Genomic DNA, 18,294 nt, shown 5'->3' with positions numbered 1-18,294 from the left:
AATCCGCTTATGAATTATGTTTTAGTTTACGTTTCTTATTGTGAGAATCATTCTCGAATAGATTTTGCTCAGTGATTTTTATAGTCAGCATATCGATGAGATTTTCGAACATTATCCAGAGGCAGAAGAACTGTTAATCACAGTCTATAGTAGTCTTCTTGTACTTAAGTCACTTGTTTGCCCAAAGTATCCGTACATCTACAATGCAAGCACGTCGTACTAATGCGAATCTTTGTATTTAGAACTGGCAGGGTGTTTATCTCCGACGAGGAATTGAGGCCAGAGCGTTCCGCCAGTATTCATCGATCAAATAATTTCCAGTGTTTAAACAGCTCATGCGGCATGTGGATAACCAATCGAATGCTGTTTGATCACCCGCTCTACGGACTTAACATTGATCGCGTGCTGGGCTTCCATAATTACACTTTAGGACAGGTAACATAAAGTACTCATCATAGTTCTTTCTTGAGATCATCTCTGCTCAATTGAGACACCTCTCTATTCTAACCACGTTCGTAAGTGATTTACGTACAAAGTTATGTGTAAACAAGATATTTGGAATCCAATTTGGGCCATTCTAACACTGTCAACCAATAATAGTACACTTGACAACAGGCTCAATTATAATTTCTAATCCAGAAAATCTAGGGAGACTAAGCACCAGCTTATAGCGAGCTTAGATCTCTGTAATCGTTGACTGACAACAAGATGGCGTCCCGGTGTACTATTTTATTTTATTTCCAAAATAAAATGTCGCGGCTAGAGAACTGTTGTGTTTCTCGATTTTACTTGAAAGGTCTAAGACCCACTTCACATATTGGTTTCCTTATGGTGACGAGTTTAGAAATCGAGACAAAAGTCTTGGTTTTTCTGTAACACTCTTGTCTATCAGTTTTCTTTTGAACATTCCTGCTTTGCGTTGAGCCAATCCCACAAAAGCTTGCATGATTAGGTTCCCTGAGTAGAAAGTACAAACTATTGTGTCTTCGTGTTGTTTTTCATTGTTTGTTTGTGTTTACTAGATCTCTGTGGGCGCTCTTCACAGTCAGGCCCAGAACGAACTCCAAGAAAGGTACGACAGCGAAGATGATACTGCTGTTGTAGTGTCCCTTCCGCGCATGCCTCAACCTGAAAAACTTGACATCAAATCCTGCGAGCAGTTTCTTCTCGAGCTCTTTGAACAGTGGATGTCACCGTATATCCAACCCAAGACTCCTCTGGCTCTCTTATCTGAGGCAACTAAAGCGGTGAGTTATTTTTTCATTCGGGGTGGTGGATGGGTGCTATGCGAGTAGTGACTATTGTAAAGTTATCTTATTCTTGTCAAAAGAGAATGATCTAGATCTTAGAACATGAAGTGTGAGGTGGAGGCAAGAATGAGGAGTTAAGCTGTGCGCATGATTTTACCCAGCGCAGTTTACGATGCTTACTCGGTTACGCTGAAATAAGAGAGGACCTAAAAATATCGACAACCTTTTTTTTGGTAGAGGCTGTTGGTCGGCTCTTTTAAGTTTATTGGGTGTGCACTTAAATCGTGTAATTGGAGCTAGGCACGTTTTCTTTTACAGTAAGGGGAATAAACGCCATTATAAGTTGCTTAGCCAGAGTTTTACGTGAGGTTGCTAAGCAAAATGGCGTGCCCTCATAACGGGACAACTTTCGAAGTGCTTGTGCATTCTGATTTCAGTCTGATTGGAGGCACAAGCACTAACAACATGAACCATCATTCCCCTCCCCCCTCCTTAGAGACACCCTACGTTTTGTGGAATTTGGGCTTTATATGTAATTAAGTAAAATAAATTATCATTGTTTAAACTTCAATCTTAATGCTTTTTGATCTTAGTGATGTTTGTTTTTATTTTCTTATTGTAGCTTCTGGTGTTGTCTGACCTGTTCGTGGATGGAACGCATTTTGAATGGGTTCAGGATACTCTTCTTGAGTTACATCACAATCATTCCACGGAAGATGATCTGTTGATACAATACCTGTTGCCGACACTCTGTAAAGCACTAGCATTCCTTAAGACGGTAAGAAGCACGCGACCTGTGGACCGCTCCGGCATTAGCTCAGAATTTTAATTCTCCTACTAAACTGCCATACATTTTTTGTAATGTTAGTTATAAGAATTTGTTTGGACATCAAGGCAGTAGTCTCTGTTTGAAGATTTTATTTATTGTTGACACTGCCTTCCTGATGGTGTACGGTCAAACCACGATATTATGTCTTTTCGCTAGAAAATGCTAAATTCGTTCAGTCTATCAACACTCACGGTTTGATCCAGTCAAATATAACATGATGTATGAGTATGATGTCAGCTTCCTTTGTATTCCTCTTCAGGAAGGTGTCACTGCTGACAGAGTTTGCAAGATTTTAGAATCGTCACTGAGAAGTCCGCACGTCCCTCTACAAGTAAGTAACTTAGTATTTCTGCGCAAAAATATTCAGCAAAATACTAGAACTTGCTTAAGCCAAAACGTTTTTGGGGTGCACTTAAAGCTGATTTCCAGTCCGTACTGCGCAGTCTCGGGGTTTGTTTTCGTTTTTGTTTTGAATTCGTTGAAACGTTACACTTCGTTGACAGCATACATGAAGTTTTTAGTCCGCCATTACAGTTCGCATCGTTCAGATTCCGATGAGCTGAAACGTCGGTTTGAAATAGCGTCAAGGTTCTTCTCTCGTTATTATTTGTTCTGCAGGATTCTGGCGTTAATAATGAAGAAACAGGTAAGTTTGTCACGTAATTTTTAGTTTTGCTTTGTTTGTGAGGCTCACATAAACATTGCAGCCGAGATTGCACAGAACGGACTGTAATTCATCTTTAAGGTGCACTTGTGCAACTTAAACAAATATCCTAATATGTAGTAATAAAGCAAAGAGAAACAAGTATGGGTAAAATTGTTCTGGATACTGAAAGAAGGAATATCAAACTTAATTATTTAAGGCTTAATAATTCAACATGTGCTATCCGTGGCTTTGCTTATTTAACAGTTTACTGTATTACTGTACTACAACCTTATTCCCAGAGGCTTTCTTACCCTGGGAACAAGGTTGATCGTGGAGTAGTTTTTACACCTGCATGTCCACTCTGTTAGTTAACTTCTACGTGTTTGTTTTCTGCAGATCTCCGCTTTGTATGGTGCAATGTATCTGCTGGAGTTTCACGTGGCCTCTGTCAGTGCTGTGTTGTTGCCAGTCCTGACCGACTTTCTTAGCAAGAAGCTAACTGCTTTGACAGGGTGAGAAAAAAATACTTACATTTCCTTCGCTTGCTCCGTAAATTATTTACGTGTACTTGGAAAGTTCTTGATGAGCTCAGTTTAACGCAAGCCCCATCCATCTGCTCAGTATTGTGTCATTCCAAACAACATTTCCTAATCTCTGCACTGCAGCACTTCACTAAATCCCTTTTTCATCCAATGTTCTCTTTCAGGGCGGTGTCTTTAGCGGAGCATCACTTGTTGGTCATGTGGTCTTCTGCATTTTACTTGCTGGAGAGGTACGCTGATGAAATCAGTGACCAAGAACTGAAGGCTAATCTCCTGAAGGTACAGTGCTCTTATGATGGTCTCTTTACCACTTGTTTTTATTTTGAAACAAAACCTATTCTTCCAGGGGAACGGAGAGGTCAAACGCCGTGACACAAGATGTCAACTATCATACATTATCACATTGTTAATATTGTCCTATTGTTTTTTTTTTCTTGTTTCATTTGCAGAGTGCTGTTCGTATCGCGTCATCGAACGAGGATAGCACACCGACCTGTGTTTATCACACCATCATGAGAGGACTGGAGAGGCTGGTGGTGTCTTTTGCTTTGTCAAGTGCCGAGTCTGATTCCCTGGTGAAACTCAGTGTTGACAGGTATCTTGTTCACAGGCGTCTCTGTCTTTATCGGGTCTTCTTGATCGTGTGTCAAAAACAGAAGCCGGAGTGACGATACTCAAAGAGACAAACGTCAAGTTCAAAACGAGAATCTGTCACACTTTTAACTTTTTAGATGAATCAATTGAATTCAGACATTAGCTACCGAAGGCCTTGCAATTGTCCTTTTAGAGGCAAAAATGTTTTTTTAGTTCTTCAAATGTAATCCAATGGTAAGTAACACGTTTTTTTATTACAGATTGTCCATGCAAAACCCTCAAAGAGCCATATCTGCATTGAGTTTACTGATCACGTGCATGTACACAGGTAAAGTAAAACCCGTTTTAAGATTTTTAGGTTACTGACATAATTACTCGGCAGTAGCCCCGAGTCAAGAATTCGGTCGCGTTCTTAGTTTTTGTGTCCTGATGGTCCTGATAAGGATGGCCTCGATTCCAAATATTCGATATCATACGTGTTCCGGTCCAGCACCGATCGTCTGGTAATATCAGTTATATTCCGACAAGCAAACTGTAGGTCGCCTAGTGGGTGAAATAATCGTCGCCAAACTTGGAAAAGTATACGAAACGCTCTCTGCATTTAAGATGGCCCGAGTAAAAGCTGTTGGCAGCTTCTTGTTAAATTTAATATTCGATCGATCGATCGATCGGTCGATTGGTCAGCCAATAAAAAGTTAATAATGCAAAATGTTTCCAGTTCACAAATAAGAATTCTTGCCTTCTTGAAGTGTTGACGATTTATTGGTTTTTACAGGCAAGATTGGGGACCGACCGAGTGGAATCTACCCTCAGCCTGACACTGTTGAGTTTCCAACAGAAGACATACTCCTCATTGCCATGGAGCGTGTTACGGTCCTTTTTGATAGGTGGGGTTATAATGATTATATTTTTAACAGTCAAACCTATTGTTCATGAACCAGGGACAGAGCCTTCTATGCTACGAAAAATATGGCTGTCTCTTTTCCAAAAAATAAAAACAAACCAAAAACACAAATTTTTTAAAATTTTTTCATTCTTCTTTAATCAAATTCTCTTTCACTTCACAAATTTCAAGATATTCTTTTTTTTTGTGCAGGATACGAAAAGGTGTCCCATCTGAGGCAAGAGTTGTGGCCAGAGTTCTGCCTCCTCTGTTACTTGACTTCTTCCCCGCGCAGGAAATCATGAACAAAGTGATCGGAGAGTTTCTCTCCAGTCAGCAGCCTCATCCTGAGCTTATGGCTCAAGTTCTGTTTAAGGTACACAAGTTGCTGCCGTTGGTGTAATTCAACTTAATTTAACATACTTATGATTAAACTTGTTACATTTTATGGTTTACTCATCAGGTGTTCGAGGGTCTTCACAGTCAAGGCCAGCAAACGGAAGTGAGAGACTGGGTTCTTCTGTCACTTGGAAGTTTTATTCAGCAGTATGTTATTGTTTTTTTTTTTTTTTTTTTTTTGCTAGTTGATGTACAGCCTCTCGCTTTCATAAAAGTCTGGGAGGCCCTTCCTCCGTTTTTTTAGGAGGGTGGGTTGCCTTACACAGGTTACTTTTCGCTCTGTGGCAGAAGCGTTGTTTTCCTGTAAACGGAGGTGACAACGTGCGGCAAACATGCGGTTTTGTGATTGATTAATCCGAACTTATTTGTAGTTAATTGGAATCGGAAGTTTCCAATGGTTTACGAAAACGGCATTCATTCCTTCCAATAAAGTAATATACATTATATGGATTTTTTTTAGCACTGTAATATCGTTTCTGTAGAAAAGTCACTGATATTGCCATTGCAAGAAATCAAGTTTCACTAACGAAGTAGATATTCATTTATCAGGGATCAGTATTAACCCTAGACGCAAAAAAAGAACAACGCGAAGACTAAAATGAGCTACAATTCTACTTCATTCAAAACTGACCTAATATTTTGTGACTCTTTCTTGTAACAGGACGCCTCTGTCGATGGCTGTGTGGAGTCTCACTTGCTTTTTTGTCAGCGCTTCTAACAACAATTGGATTCGAGCCCTGTATCCTGAAACATTTCTATTTGTACATTGTTACTTTAGAGTGTCAACTCGTATGACGTCTTTACCTCAGTGTTTTTATGTTCATAAGAAACGGCTCACGTAAAAGGAAAGAAAAAATTAAGTTAAAACTAAAAAAAAGAAGAAATCTATGGCCTGAAGAAGAAACACTTTTGCATGCATTGGTGGGTTTACCCTATTCGCGGGCTTTGGGACCACTTATATAAAATGGAATTTCATTTGTGGATTTATAATCCATTTCGAAATTTTAATTCTACCCATTCTGTTAGTAATAAGTATCCTCTTGGTATTTACCAACCTAAAAACAATTATTATTTATAAATTTCCCCAGTGGCCATTTACGCAACATTAAATAAAATCGTAGTGTACTTTGAAACCCTCCCCATCCACAGGCCCCGCCCCCCCCCCCGAAATCTCCCCTTATTTCCCTTTCCCTGGCCGATCAAACGTCCATTCTCTGCACGAGGGTACTCAATGCAGTTCGTGATCAGTAATTGGAAACGATTGGGTAAACTACAGTTAACAAGCTATGAACTGTTAGGACTTTTTCATATCAATCCCGTACTTGGAGAATAGCCTTAACTATGAGCTTAGCTTTTCTTATATCGTGGGAAGAATGGGAAAACTTGAAAGCATCGACGTTAAATTATTTTGTGCGGCAGCCATGGACTTCTACAGAACGCAGGTGAGACATTTTCCACTGGCTGTTTTCCACTGGCATTTTTAGCTTTTTGTTAAATTATGGATCGTTCTAAGCGTCTTTTTCGAAAAGGTTTCAAAGTGTATTACTATTTACTACACACTTGATGATTTCGACATTGCTGATCCTAGCAGTGTGCAGGACGCGTGTCACATATCAACCTAGTAAATGGCCCAGCTCACCACGAGTCTCTCGTAGCTCAGTTGGTTAGAGCGCCCAACCGGTAATTCTTTGTCCCATGCTCGTGTCATTGTTGAGCAATTCATCTTCATTTTTTTCAGTTTGCTTTTAGAATACATTTCATGTGGGTTAGAAAAAATGTTGTCCTCGAATTTGGAATTAAAAAAATTGTATACTTTTAAGTTATCCTTCTTTACGGCATGCTCAGCTAGCTTTGATCAGTGTTTTTCTTTCCACAGAATCTTGATTCGACTCACAAAGAGACCCTGATATCGACGTTTAGAAACGCCGCTCAAATGAGTGCACCTTACAGAGAACTAATACTGTGCTGTCAGTCTGAGAGATAAACTCAGCAACAGATCGAGTCATCTGGCATTTTACCTTACAAAGGTAAAAGACCAATCTAAAATTGGGAGTATGAAGGTGGTAGCTGCCCAACACACATATGATACTCCTTGCTCGCGAGAGAGGATTATTATCCAACGAGCAAAGCGGGGCCTTGTCCAGAACGACTGGTTTGTCAGCTCTGGGACAGATTTGATTGATGAAGCTTTCAGTAACCTTGCAATTTCTTGTCGGTGGAGATTCTGGCTTCCAGATGGAAATTCTACCTAGTTCTATAACAAGAATGTTTTTCTTGTTGTGTGATTCATGTTTGCAACTACTTTTTTTTTTTTTTTTTTTTTTTTTTTTCTTTTTTTTTTTTTTTTTTTTTTTTTTTTTTTTTTTAAAATATTTTTTTTTTTTTTTTTTTAAAATTTAATTTTAAAATAATTTTAGGCTAAATCTAATCTTAAAAAAATATTCTTACTCGCGGGTTTTTACTGTACCTCAATCAATGGATCGTGGATAATTACTCCATCATGTAAATTCGTTTGATGGCAATTTGATGCAGTGTGGCTGGGCTGGAAATAGCTGCATTTTGCCGTGTCACGAATATTTATAATACTAGGTTAAAAATATCTATGCGTGTTGTGTGACGCATCGCTCGACATCACGCAACGGTTGGGAGGGTAAAAATCACTTGCGTGATGGTTTTAAGTACGGTTGTAGTGCAAAGGTTCAATCAGTCAATTTTAATTGGAATGAAAATGAGTATTAGCAAATATTTTCTTATTATCAGATATAAATATTACAAAAGATCTAAGATAATAAAAGACAATTTTATACTATTATAAGTGTGATTAACAACATCTTTAGCATCATGGTGAGCTTTCATACCATATTGACCTCATCGACAAGACTGGGGTTGAATATCTTTGCTGATCTTTCGTTTTTCATCGTAAGGCATAGCTCATTTACCCCTTATGCTCCAAGAAAGCATTCCACCATGTACTACAGTTTTGTGTTTAAGTAGCGTTTAATTTACAAGGCAAAGGGTTGGTAAAAAGCCTTACTTTGTTTACCTAAATCTAATTGTGAATATAAATATATACAGTCACAAAAACAACACTTATTTACAATACATACATCAAACAAAGAAGTTTGTGTCAAAACAGAAGTAGTACGGGTTTTGGTAATGCATTCAAAACTTCTTCTCAAGACGATCTTTATTTTGCAGCTTTTACAATAGTGGGTGTACAAGAATTTCCTGGTTGTTCAACTATTTTATTTGCTTATTTACATTCTCCTCAAAATGTGTTTGAGGTGTTGTTTTTTTTGCTCTCAGAAGGTATCAGTATCGATATGGAGCATTCCTTTACTACATCCCTTATTATTATTCGCTGCAATTCTTCTCGAAAAAGTTAAAATTGAAATTTTCCAAAAGTTGCCCATGAAGATTACCACGTTGGTTTCACAGAAGCAACCAACGTAGCTACCAGCGCATGACCCAAAACACCAATCAGAGAATAACTTCCATTAAGCCTGATTATTAGTCCGTCCACAAAGGTTCTATTTTTCTTTGTCTTAGCAAGCGTTCGCGCTCGTTCAAATTCCCCGCGGTTTACATTTTGCTTGCGCGTTCTCTAGAAAATTAGAGAATGTAAGGATCTGTAAACTGACTACCTAGTATAAACATCCACTGACTATTGTGAACCAATGTAGCTTTGAAAAGCTACCGATATCCAACATTTGAGCCCACCAACTTTATGCCCACATTTATAATTTTACTATTTCTAACCTTTACTGTTGTCTCCTTTTTCATCCGAACGGCAATAATCCAAAATTAAACGTATGTTTTTAACTAGTATTGTGACGATGTGATTGAAGGCATAAAAGACCACCTAGTAGGATACGGCTTGGTTTTTGATGAAAGTTTAACTTCTACAATAACGACTAGTTATATTTTAAATTTCTTCTGTCTCCTAATTTACTGTATAAGACTTCTCTTCTATCGTACAGAACCAGATTCCGAGCGCTTCAAACGTCTGATATGCTATTTAACTTGCATGTTGTCACTTTATTCACGGCCTTCGTTGTGATAAATATAACTATTAATTAAAAAACAAAGTACTAAGAGATTCAGAAAGGAAAGAATTTCTATTATTAAAGTGAATCGGAATTTTCGTGCTTCTATGTTGGTGGGCTCCCCTTGGCTAACCAGCGGTATACCAATTCTGTCTACGTTTAACATACGTTGTCATGCTTGTTTTTATGGCGGTATTGGGTTTAAATTTTCTTGATGAAGAAACTGCATACTATTTCCAGGCCACGCCTGTTTAATGTATGCGTTCTACTTGGTTGTAATATCCTGTATGAGTGCAGCCCATTCATTCCTCCGTACTTATCCCCACGCTGAGTCAAGGGTTGGTCCAGTTTCTATACTATGTACTCGTAATAGTCAAACTCACCGCTATCAGTGAGATCTCCAGGAAAGTCCTCAGCAGTGGCAGCATTTAACTCGCACAGGTTTGTAGATCGTGAGTCCCCGGGTCTGTTATTGACGGACGTACATTTTTTATTACGATAACACCAAAGCAAGCATTCCATGTCACTTGATGGGTTCACCTGACTTATCACGTGCCCAGTCAGCCGTGTCCTTGGTAACCTCTTGAAATATCGTCCACTAAGCGCGTCTGTTTTGGAAAAAATCGCCACGTTATTAATTTTTTGAAGGCTACATTTCTCCCGGCTGTTAGACTACATGCGGACGACTCGTATTCCAATTTTTTTTTTTTTTTTTTTTTTTACAATCTTTGCTTCACCCGGAAAAAGGACGTGGCCTGGCTTTGCTAAAATGTATTGTGCTAGTCAGGAAATTGTTAAAAAGTGGTTACGGACTGGCAGGAAAGAAGTGGCCTAAAACTTGAAGAAGTCGGGCCGACATTTTCAAGTTTGACAGTTTTTTCTGAAAGAAAATTTCTTAAAAGCGGTTAATTCACATCTTGGAGAACGAATTTCCTTTTTTTTGTTGCTAAAGGTCATTTTGTTGATCAGTAAGAGCACCCTCATAATTCTAGAATTCCTCATAGTTCACACAAAAACTTAGAAAAATTCTCGCGACACTGGCTCTTTAATTTTGATTCAAACAATGAACATTCCTTGTAAAATGATAGTGTCACCAACACTTCGGAAATATTTTGCCACCACACAGTCATAGTTGCACACTTACTTCACCTTCACGCATAGACAAAACATAATTATTCTGTTGGTGTGAGGGAGCCAGTTATCACATTTGCACCAAGTTAATGATATCTAATTTACTCTCCAAAAAGTCATGCATTTTATAGCTGTTTAAATTAATGGCCGCATTCCAAGTTAAGAAAACAAGTATTTTTGCAAAGGTAATTCGACACCAACCAAACCTCATTCTTCTGGAGCAACTCTATTAAGGGATGACTCCTCGTGCTCCCGACCGAGGTTCCTCTGTAGTGGGAGAATTTGTGTTAAACTGGATTAGCTTTCGAAAAAGCTTCGTACTGCTTGAAAGGATAAAAAAGATTAAACATCACCTTTCTCGCAGATGTATGACTGTTTTTCAGAGCAGGTCTTGTCGTTCCATTGGCCGTGAAATATACTATAGTCTGTCATCTCACCGCAGTCCTCAGAGCCGGACACGTTCCCTTCTCCTGGTATCCAGTTCTCGTAAGTTAGCCTCTCTCCGTTCGACCAGCGGAAACTCCCCAAACTTCGATCCTTGACCAAGCCGATCCATAGTGTTTTATTGATGGCCATGTGTTGGTAAACAAGGCGTTGTTCTGCTTCAGAGTTGATGCTGAGCAGTTCTCCTTGATTTTCTCGACAAAGTTTCTCCGCATCAAACCATGACTGATCCGTGCTGTAAGCTCGATAGCAGGAACCATTCAGGTACAGCCAGTAAGCAGGACAAGTCAGACCTGTTTGAGGAGATTGTGTTCCCAATGCAAGTGAGAGTTCAGCTATTGAAATTTCTAACACAGGGAAGATAGGTAAAAGGAGAGCTTGACATGATAAAATGGCATGTGAGCGATGTGGATAATGCCACAATTATGCAAATATAAGCTAATATAAGTTAATCGCCCCTCAGTGAAAAAAAATGTGTTTGTTTCTCTTCGCCACCTCCTTTTTTCAACCATCTCTAAATCCAAACGCGTTTTCGATTTTTTGGGTTGTGGCCATTAGTTTTCGAAAAGCAAGTGGCACAATGATAACGCGGAGAAAGTGCCGCGGGTGACCTTCCATATTGGAGGCCATAATTGTACGAATATCGGTAAATTTTTATTTACTTTGCTCGAAAGCCAGACACGAAACCAATTAACATTTGAAATTGGGATCGAGCCCCATTTTGAATATTAAAGTCTTTTCATTTGATAAGTGGAAGTTTTTAAACGACTACCGATAAAATCCTTTTTCTTTCAATAATAAATTCGTTGCTTCACTTAAAGGGAACCCACGACCGGTTGGAGTTACAATTTAGTGAAACCATAATGGGGATTCCGAGATGGCCGATTTTTGGGATATGAAGTGAATTTTCTCCACTTCACTGAAGTCAGAATTTCGCTCCCCAGCGTCTGAAACTACTAATTTTGAGGGACCATTCATGACCCCTACTACTAAAGCCACATTCAAGAGTTGGAAATAAAAATGAGGCAGGCAGCAGAAAACTCTCAACGTCTCAACCATTTCTTTAGACAGTCAGCGTGTGGGCAGTTATTTTTTTAGACAAAGAAAGTTAATGTCAATGTATGGCAAAGTGGTCAATTAACAGAGCGACAGATGCTTTTCGTCTGTTACGACAAAATGTGATAATCAATTTGATGAAAAATGCAGTCAATTTCATCACAGAAATTGAATAGTGAAGCTTTATCGCCGTGCGTTTCAGTTATAAAACAAAATTGGCTTCATTGACGTGGTTAGCAGTTTAAGGGTTTGAAATATTTAAAATGTGGTATCTACTCCTTGAATAATACACCTCCTGCATTTAATGAAATTAGAAATTCAAGGTTTTCGCAGTCCATCTCTTTGTTATTACATGCCTAGTGGCAGTCAGTGTATGAGAAAAAATAGCCCAACATTTCAGTAAAAGAGTCGACTAAAAAGAATATTAATCTCACTAAGTTAAATAAAATGCGTTAAAAACAAAACCTGATATTTGACAAGATGACATTTAATTACGACGAGGGCAACATAACTGAAATCGCCAAGTCGTGTGCAAAAAAAAAGCGAAAATGCGGCGTTTTGATTTCGATAAATTTGCTTGATTATTTTTAGACATTTTTAGCTTTTTAAATATGTTGTGGCAATTGGCTTCTTTCCTCAGGTAAAGAAAGTCATTTAAGTCAGTTAGTTTAGTCAGTCATTTAGCATTAGGAAATTTTCTTTTTCCTGAACTGGAGGCTGACAAAAGCGTGCATCTTTAAGGGCCTTTTTAATGAATTTCAGTGCTGCCGCTAGATCACTGAGAAACAAATAAGCGAGGCGTAATAAACTAATATTTGTTTGGAGAAATATATTTCTATATGAAAGTAAAGCTGACAAAAGCGCGACTTTTATAGGAATTTTAGTCCTACTGCTAGGTCTGAGAAGCAAATAAAAAAACGTGTGTACTGCTTTTTGAGTAGCAATTTTTATCTACTTTTTACATCTATATCTACTGTATACACCTATAACGAAAGGACATTGTAAATAAGATAATCTGTTAAGGCGTTCATGTGTATTCTTGATTTGGCCGAATCTCGTATTGCTCTCAAAAATTTATGCTAACAGAAGTAAAACCATTTTTAATTATTCTCACCTTCTGTTAAAACTTCAGCCAATACCGGTGAAGACAAATAGAACTATTCAAGTGGAAAGAAATGAAAAATAGAACTCAGATTACAATTTGCCGAATGCATGTTTCAAACGTTTTTCATGAGCATTTAGCACTTACCATACAAAGAAATAAGGCTAACATCCTTTCGGGGCTTTCTATATTTTATATTGTGTTACTGCGTCCTATCAGGGTTCTTTGGTTGTCAGCTCTGTTCTTAACAATATTTCTTTTTATCAGGGCATGCAGCTGCCGTTAAAAAGGTGATTTACCATAAAGTAATCAGGATTGGCAATTTTTCTTTACCCTGTTCCGGGTTTCTTATTACGTATACACAGCTTGACAGTGTAAAGACAAATCAGTGACAACTTGTCAGCTAGCATGTCAAATATTCTTTTCTAAAAATGAAAATTGAGATGACGACCGTTTCCACGGTGGTCATTGTGTATTCAGTGAAGGGCTTCTGTGTATAACTTGTAGTGTTTGTCGGTGGTGATTCGTGTTAATGTCGTTACCAGAGCGTTCGCTTCCCCACCTGTCAGCTATCTCTGGGAACTACAAGGTTTGATGTTTGAATAAATCGTGCGAGGGATGTGTGAGGTGCTCGCGTGATGTCACATACATCAATTAGCCATGTTCAAAACGAGCAGGGGACTGGGTACGAATATTCAATATCGATTGCACTGAAAAACTGGGCCCGTCATCTGAAAGAGCATCCAAAAATTAGTAACTCAACCAAATTTGAGAGTTATTGGTTCAAACGCATAGGTATGGTTCACTTTTAGAAATTGCTAAAATAAGAGAGCTTAGTATGGATTGGAGGGACAGCTGTCCATCCAGCCATACTAAGCTCTCTTATTTTAACGATTTTTAAAAGAGTTCCATGCCTTTGCGTTTAAACCAATAACTCTCAAATTTGGTCGAGTTACTAATTTTTGGATGCTCTTTCAGATGATGGGCACAGTTTTTCAGTGCAATCGATATTGAATATTCGTACCCAGTCCCCTGCTCGTTTTGAACATGGCTAATTGCGCCTGCTCGCTTCGTACCACTTCGGGGTAGTACGCCCGTATAAATGGATATTTGAAAACCTAGGGGCAGTTAGTCGGGGCGAAACGAAGTAAGCCAGCATAACGTAGAATGCCTATTGTTCTCGGGACATTTACTTACAGTTGGAAAAAGTGTATAGGTCTGTCATGACGCTTGTTAATAAGTGTCAAGTCAGCAAGTGAAACGGTTTCTTACAGGCTTCAATGACTTTACCCCTGGTTGTGAGCCACATTACCCGCCAAATTTTGAATGTTAATGCCGGTTATGTTTCTGTCCGGAAGAGAACGAAAAACTGCGGGCTTGCTTGCATTTGCCATGTTTGCCGACTTTTATATTGAAGGAAGAAACAGATTAGGAATGAATTATGCAGACGCAAACATGACATGCAAAACATTAATAGTAAGGAATCGAACTTTTTTTCAACTCTTTTACTAACATTGCGGAACATCAAATGCTAAAATACAGTTTAACTAAAGTGAAGCCAAACACCTTTTTGAGGATTTTTTTTTTCTGTGAGCCAACGCAAAATCAAGAGAAGGAAGCACCTAAGAAGAAAGGAAGGTACCATGCATTCAAATGACAGCTTTGCAATTGAGCACCTGTTAAAGTCATGGGCGTAATGTCTGGCGATCGCGGTCGGTTTGCGTGGTTCCACATGATGATTGCTGAAAAGAAAGAAAATTAGAAAACCTTACCCAATGTGTTCAAATGTGTTCTCGAATAAACCTAATGTTGCGCAACATCATAATTGCAAACGAAATGCTGACGTTGCTTATTATGGTCTATATGACCAAAACAAAATCCCTCATTAGAATCTTTATTCAATAAGCTTTCAGAAAATATATACTTTATTGGGGTTCCCATTGACGGTTTGCACACAACTTGACTTGGAACGAAAACGCCAATTTTCCTTCCGTGATACCTTAAGCACGTTTATGGTTTTTCGTTAGTGTCGCCGATAATAGTCAACTGATCTCATTTTACATGTAAGAAAATCTTAGGGCCTGTTTATAAAATGAGATAAAAATCGAGATGCAAAATGTGTTGAGGTGTTTCGTATACAAAGCGTTATCATAAAATAAAAGTGTTAAAAATGTTGTCATAAAATGAAAGTTGAGTTAAGTTAAGGTGATTCCACTGAAATAGAAGGAGTATTAAAAAATTTCTGAAACTTGGTCCAGGTTACAATTATGTTATGTCACCGCGCTATTTTTTGTGTAAAATGGATGGGCATTATAATAAATATACGACCCGCAAGGTATATATTAGGAACCCCAGTAATCCGAATGGGAAACTATTGTTTCTAGAAAAAAATCATTATTGCGTAAAAAAATTAGTCTAGCTCAACAAAATAGACCTTGATCTTATATTAAAAACTATTCTTATTGTACAGGAATTAAGATAATGAAAGAAATTAAAGATTTTGCTTCGTGCGCACGACAACGGCACTACCTAAAAACGTGTTTTTTACGGCATCAAAATTAAAATATCTCGATGTAGAATTTTAAACTTTCCTTTAAATCTCGATATATTGTAGACAACTGTATGACATTTAAATTAATGCATTAAAAAATGGGTTCACCGTGCTCGTTTAAGAGAAAACGACCATTTACTTCCCTACGGACCTTAGCCTGAAGGGAATCTCCTAGTGTTCTGTGTAAGCGTGCTAAATGACGCCAAAACTTATGCACAGCAAGGATGCGCAATGCAATTCAGTGGAATCACCTTAATATAAGTGATGTATATAAAGAAGGAGTACGCCTCTCCCTTTTTAAAGACGAGTGTGAAATAAGGTAACTAAAAACTGTAGAGCAAAACCAATAAACCCCTGATGTCAACATTGAACTGTGCCACATAAATTCCATATATATCTTTCATACAGAACTTAAAAGTTGTAACTATTTGATTATATACGCAGACACGGGTCATAACATCCAACCAGTGTCTGTGAAGACAGTTTATTTTTTTAAAAAAAATAGGGTTTTTTATCGTCTCAAATGGCTAGCAAGGTCGATAAAAACTACCGAAATTAGAGCAAGTGGAGGAAAAATAACTTCGTCAAATATACCATTTCTCGCCACATTATGCATTGATCTCGGTTTCGTTGATTTTTTTCTCCTCTTTCTTGTATCATAAGAGACTTGAGCGCTTGTGGAACTGAACAGTTCTTATTCATGGAAAGGAATGAGAGACATTTAATTTCATTCCTTTTGTAATAAGAATTTAATTCAATATGACGGTCAGAAAGTAATTAACAAGGTAAGATAAATACTAGTTATGCAACGCTTTCGAGTGGTATACTATGGAATATCCCACGAGTAATTTGTATTTTCTTGGTATACACACGAGCCTTTAGGCGAGTGTGTATACGAAAAAAACTCAACTCGAAAAAAACTCAATAAAGTAAACGAAACCGTACAAGACCATTCAGAAGATATTACCGACATCCAGATTAACCTCGACAACTTGGAGCAGTATTCCAGAAAGAATTCTTTAGAGTTCTGTGGTGTTCCTGACGACATCAACATGTCCACCGATCAGGCCGTGTGCAAGATAGCACAAGCGATTGGCGTCGAGATTAAAGAAGATGACATCGAAATTTCCCATCGTATCAAGACGAAACACGGTAACAAGCCGATTTTAGCCAAATTCTGCAACCACAAAATAAAGTCTAAGGTCTACAAGGCTCGCACTCAACTGAGAAGCACAACTATTTCCAGTATTTTTCCCGACTGTGTCTCATTTACTACTGAAGACAACCGTCAACCTAAGATCTTCATAAACGAGAACCTGACTCAGTACCGAAAGGAAATGATGAAGACTGCGAGAGAAAAGCGAAATAACGGTAAGATCGTTAGCTTTTGGTCCCTCAATGGAAAAATCTTTATCAAGACTGCCCCAATGGGGAACCCAAGATTAATGCACTCGATTGAGGAAATTAAAGAACTTTAAGCAGTAAGCTTCTAAATAACGTTTTGCTTTTATTTACTAATGACATTTAGGAAAGGGAAGAAAGGGCATACGAACCCAAAAATACCTGCAACACCTACTTTGCCCCTGGATGACGTATGTGTACTCCTTAGTTCTACAGTCAAGTGTGTTTTTTGTATGTTACTTTTTTTATTTGATTTTGTCCCCTATTTATCCGCTTTGTATATATTTTATACTATCTTCGGTTGCGCACGACCAAATTATTTTTGTTTGCTTACATTTTCTCAATATTTTTTAAATCGCTTATACCGTTAAATATGCTATCTTGTAAAATGTGTTATATATTCTAATGATCACGTTTAAATTTATATCGCTTAACGTTAGAGGCTTAAAAAACCAACGGAAAAGACGAAGCATCTTCTCTTTTCTCAAGGACCAAAAATGCGATGTTTATTTACTTCAAGAAACGTTCTCTGAACCGCGAGATGAATTAATTTAGAAAACAGAATGGAGAGGTGTCATGTTTTTCTTGCATGGAACTAATCACGAAAAAGGCGTTTGTACTTTATTCAATCCTTTGTCCGACATTCAAATAGAAAGTTCCTATTGTGATCCCAAAGGGAGGATCGTGTTAACTAATATCTGCTTCAAGACAATAAACCTTTCCATCTGTAATATTTATGCACCGAATGCTTTAACAAGTCAGCAAAATTTCGTCAAAACTTTGAAAGAAGTATTAATGTCGAAATCATCGTTGTCGAATTTGATTATAGGAGGTGACTGGAATGTCTCACTTCAGGCCATCGATAAACAAGGCGGTATCCATTGGAGGCCAACTGCCTACCGCCATCAAATTATCGCTATGATGGAAGAATTGGATCTGTCTGATGTTTTTAGAAAAATGCATCCAAACAAGAAGAGTTTAACTTACGCGTCTGCCGCACGAAATTTAAAATCACGGATTGATTTTTTTCTTGTTGCGAAGTCTATTGCCTGTCAAGTCGCTGAAGTGGGCACAAAAACTTCAATAGCGCCGGATCACAAAGCTGTTAAATTAAGAATCAACCTCGCAAACATCAAGCGAGGTCCAGGCCTATGGAAATTTAATAACTTGCTATTGAAAGATGACAATTTTGTCAACTTAATAACATTCATCTATCCTGATATTATCAAAAAATATTCTGATTTAGAAAATCCAAAACTGAAATGGGAACTCATCAAAATGGAAATTCGAAGATTCACCAACCGTTATGATTCTGGCGAGTGTACCACGGATGCCGAGCAGAAAGAACACGAGCATTTGAAAACTGAACTTCGTAATATTCATGAGAAAAGAGCTGAGGGAGCAATTTTTCGCTCCAAAG

General features: G+C 38.1%; 2 protein-coding genes across 3 annotated transcripts in view; one reads left to right on the top strand and one right to left on the bottom strand.

Moving 5' to 3' along the window:
* The window catches only part of LOC144643432 (huntingtin-like), a 49,164-nt gene extending 41,723 nt beyond the window's left edge, over positions 1-7,441 (top strand). Inside the window, exons 54-67 of the mRNA XM_078502686.1 lie at positions 243-435; positions 1,023-1,247; positions 1,873-2,028; positions 2,339-2,410; positions 3,122-3,237; positions 3,432-3,546; positions 3,717-3,862; positions 4,122-4,189; positions 4,637-4,748; positions 4,958-5,120; positions 5,208-5,290; positions 5,805-5,882; positions 6,495-6,585; positions 7,020-7,441. Coding sequence (XP_078358812.1) covers positions 243-435; positions 1,023-1,247; positions 1,873-2,028; positions 2,339-2,410; positions 3,122-3,237; positions 3,432-3,546; positions 3,717-3,862; positions 4,122-4,189; positions 4,637-4,748; positions 4,958-5,120; positions 5,208-5,290; positions 5,805-5,882; positions 6,495-6,585; positions 7,020-7,127 — 1,726 coding nt within the window. The 3' untranslated portion in view covers positions 7,128-7,441. The remainder of the gene's footprint in view (positions 1-242; positions 436-1,022; positions 1,248-1,872; positions 2,029-2,338; positions 2,411-3,121; positions 3,238-3,431; positions 3,547-3,716; positions 3,863-4,121; positions 4,190-4,636; positions 4,749-4,957; positions 5,121-5,207; positions 5,291-5,804; positions 5,883-6,494; positions 6,586-7,019) is intronic.
* Positions 7,442-8,399: 958 nt separating this feature from the next.
* Positions 8,400-13,244, bottom strand: LOC144641838 (C-type lectin-like). Of its 2 annotated transcripts, none has more exons than XM_078500857.1 (4): positions 13,070-13,244; positions 12,935-12,977; positions 10,674-11,057; positions 8,400-9,797 (listed from the first exon to the last, which is right to left on the bottom strand). In XM_078500857.1, exons 1-4 carry the CDS (start codon positions 13,091-13,093, stop codon positions 9,541-9,543), a joined length of 708 nt encoding a protein of 235 aa, XP_078356983.1. In that variant the 5' UTR covers positions 13,094-13,244; the 3' UTR covers positions 8,400-9,540. The 2 variants fall into 2 exon arrangements, with proteins under 2 accessions (XP_078356983.1, XP_078356984.1); XM_078500858.1 differs by having other exon boundaries at positions 10,758-11,057.
* Positions 13,245-18,294: the final 5,050 nt, after the last annotated feature.

The sequence above is a fragment of the Oculina patagonica genome, chromosome 2 (assembly GCF_052425735.1).
Source record: "Oculina patagonica isolate OP01 chromosome 2, crgOcupat, whole genome shotgun sequence".
Lineage (NCBI taxonomy): Eukaryota > Metazoa > Cnidaria > Anthozoa > Scleractinia > Oculinidae > Oculina > Oculina patagonica.
The sequence above is the reverse complement of the archived record's forward strand: the minus strand, read 5'-3'. Positions and strand labels throughout refer to the sequence as shown.